Source organism: Cebus imitator, unplaced genomic scaffold, assembly GCF_001604975.1.
Source record: "Cebus imitator isolate Cc_AM_T3 unplaced genomic scaffold, Cebus_imitator-1.0 Scaffold108, whole genome shotgun sequence".
Taxonomy (NCBI): domain Eukaryota; kingdom Metazoa; phylum Chordata; class Mammalia; order Primates; family Cebidae; genus Cebus; species Cebus imitator.
In genome coordinates, this window is record NW_016107423.1 from 541,167 (window position 1) to 544,685 (window position 3,519).

At 39.8% G+C, this 3,519-nt stretch overlaps 1 protein-coding gene across 10 annotated transcripts in view; it reads left to right on the forward strand.

The window, feature by feature from the left end:
- The window catches only part of FRY (FRY microtubule binding protein), a 477,475-nt gene that overhangs the window by 408,676 nt on the left and 65,280 nt on the right, over positions 1–3,519 (forward strand). For all 10 annotated transcript variants that reach the window (XM_017538031.2, XM_017538028.2, XM_037741802.1 and 7 more), the window contains one exon: positions 1,992–2,190. In XM_017538031.2, coding sequence (XP_017393520.1) covers positions 1,992–2,190 — 199 coding nt within the window. The remainder of the gene's footprint in view (positions 1–1,991; positions 2,191–3,519) is intronic.

The following is a 3,519-nucleotide window of genomic DNA, read 5'->3' on the forward strand; positions in this document are numbered from 1 at the left end:
AAAAAAAAAAAAAAAAAAGAAATAGGAATAGATGGGGCCAGACACGGTGGCTCACGCCTGTAATCCCAGCATTTTAGGAGGCCGAGGTGGGTGGATCATGAGGTCAGGAATTAGAGACCAGCCTGACCAACATGGTAAAACCCCATCTCTACTAAAAATACAAAAATTAGCTGGGCATGGTGGTGCGTGCCTGTAATCCTAGCTACTAAGAAGGCTGAGGCAGGAGAATTGCCTGAACCTGGGAGGTGGAGGTTGCAGTAAGCCGAGATCACGCCACTGCACTCCAGCCTGAGCGACAGAGTGAGACACTGTCTCAAAAAACAAAAAAATAGGAATAGATGGCATTAGCTGAGTCAAAGAAGTTACTCTGCCATGTCGAGCCATTTATGAAAACTTTATCCAAAGGGGTAACTAGTGGTTTTCATTTAGAACCAGAACATTTAAAATATCTTAAAATGATGGTGAAGATTACCAACTAATAGCGTTCAGAGACTGATTTTTTTTTACCTATTATTTATACATTGCATTGGCACTAGCTATAGTGTGGCATTTCGTATGTTAACTGCGTGCTTTCTGCATTACTATGAAAAGGGTGCACTTTTATTTATCACTTGTTCCCACCATTGTATTGGCTTCTAACAGATGTTAACATAGTTCTTTGGAAAACAAATATGAAGTCATCATTATCTCTGAGATCTAAGGCTTACTTACCTCAATTCAAGCACTTCCCTTTGAACCAAACTATACTTAGTTGAAAATAACCTACCAACAGCCTCTTAGAAACACAAAACTCTCCTTGTTGTAGATGGTTGATTAAATTGAAGCGTTCTGGCTGCTCTAAGTCCTCAGGATAAGAATTTTTTAAAAATATGTATGGCCTTAGGCAGAGAAAATTGTAATGTCTGATAAGTTGTGTATCTCTGTGTACATTGGTTTTGCATTTATTGTACCAATGATGTGGTATAAAATGGTGTAGAGTGAAGATTTACCAAAAAAATGCATACAAGGCAAGACAAACAGTAGATAGCTAAAGTGACTGACTCTGTAGAACCCAGGGAATAGGTGTGCAAAGAATATGGGAAATGCTCTTTTTTTATAAACATTCATTAAGCACCTAGTTTCAACTATAATTGCTTTCAAATGCACACTAAAAATGTGTGTGACAGAAATTGTCTTGACTTTATTATAATAGGACACAGATACAGAGAATTACATAAATTCCCTGAGGCTACACTATAAGTGGCAGAAATATTATTCAAACCCAGGACTCCTCACTTCTAATTCAGTGTATCTGTCAGACACACACCAGAACTACGTACTTTTTATGATTATTAAATAGGGGAAAAGGAGCAGTCACATATATACATTTTTAAACTTGCAGCCTACCCAGCGGTGTAGAATGTCAACCGAGAATGTAATGAAGAAACAGTATTTGCTTATGCCATATTTTTTGAATACAATAAAACATATTCCATTAAAATATATCAACATATATGTAATACTAAATCTTCTGGGCACATTTACTCAAAAACATTATGTATAAGTCACCGGCCTTTAAGTGATTGGTATCTTCAAACAGGGTATCATTTCACATGTTTAAGTAGACTAATATCCAGGAATAGTTATTAAGAGCACAGTTAGTAGATGAAATGTTACAGTTAAACTGGTCCTTTGCCTGGCCCATGCATGCATACAAACACACACACATCCCTTTTTTTCATAGAAAGTATCAACCAAAACACCAGAGTAGAAAGCAGCAAATCACCTCCGGTTCCCAAATACACACTCATTTTTACATAGCAATGCAACTGATTTCCTAAACAAAGAAAAACTGTCAGTCTCATTCAATCATAGCCACAGCCAAAAGCAAGAGTTTTCTCCCCCAAATTTAAAGAATTTCACACTTCTCTGTGCTCCTCTCTGAACCTCATTAAGCATGCTGACAAGCACGCTGCCTAGTACATCCCTCCGTGACCTTCTTCTCCTACCAGGTGGCTTTGACTTCCTCAGAGAGGACCAGTCATCCCCGGTCCCCGACTCAGGGCTTAGCTCCAGCTCCACCTCCTCCAGCATCAGTCTGGGAGGCAGCAGCGGGAACCTCCCACAGATGACCCAGGAGGTAGAAGACGTGGACACAGCTGCTGAAACAGATGAGAAGGCAAACAAGCTCATTGAGTTTCTGACGACCAGGTAATAAGGGGCTGGGAGCCACGCTGCTGTTTGCAGGCCGGTCTTTTGGAAAATTGCCAATGCTTTAAACTACACAGATGGAAAAGTGATCCTGGGGTTCTAACAGAGTCCTCTTTCTCTTCTCAATTGCAACTGTTGGAGTCTGTGTGAAAGGCAGACGTTGGTAAAAGTTTCTAGGATCCCACTGATGTGACAGTTGATGGGCAAGGGTATTTTGTGGATAATGATGATGCAGCAGATGGAGGCAGGAGATGGCAGTGCCCCACGGTGAGCATGCCTTTAGTCATCTATCAGAGCTGCCAGGAGTTAGGAGCTCTGAGATTTGGTAAAGAACATCACTCTGGAAACCAAGGATATTAGCCATGGTCAACCCAGAAACAGCTGCCGAGGGGACCATTATCTGTTCGTCTGGTCCAAAGAGTAATTTGTAAAAGGCGGTCAGAAATGAGAAACAATAGGAAGCATAATAGGAAAGAAATCAAAACAAAGAAAAACTGCAAGTGGTCCTGGTCAGGTCTTTTGATTCTTCCCTTTAACCATTTAGCTTATAAGGCTTCAGGATGTCTAACACCCTGCGGTGTGGTATTTGTGTAAAGCATGCTTACCTGTGACTGGGTGGCATCCTCTCCTTTCTCAGTGAATTAAATCCTGGAAATCTAGTCTGTGTATGTGTTACCTAATATCTCTTGTGATTTTGCTTTCTTCAGCTAATGCATCGATTAACGTGAACGATAAAAAAGAGTATTTTCTTTCCACAATTCATGATTCAGGTTATTTTGTGCAGCTCTCAACTTAATGGAGGATTTTCTCTGCAGGAAGCTTAGGATGGGAGCTGATGGTGCCTACATACAGTACTCCTGCACATACAGGGTACTTCAGAGACCTGAATGATTTGTGGGAAGGAAAAGTATTGTCACCGCTCACCATCTGTCAATATTACATGTTGGGAATAACTCTTCTCTGAGATTCTCCTACCTGGCTCCCTTTCATTCTTAGTGTTGAAAACCAAGTAGATGACAGGGGCCATGTCTTCAGTTTGATCCTATGGTGTTTGCAACTTGATGTGATCCTGATAAAAGCCTTATCTCTGCAGATGCTAAAATGTGAAAATTGAGTCCATGTCTGAATCTATATTTCAGTTAACAATTTATATCATTTTATTTAACACACAAACATGTAGCACCTATGATGTGCCAAGCACTGTTCTGGTGAATTGGAAGGTTTTATTTTTAATTTTGTAAATGAATTTAATTTAAAACATTTTAAAGTGCCTCCATAAATTACTAAGGTGTGTTTTGAGTATGCTGGTAAGGTTTATAAGACTGAAAT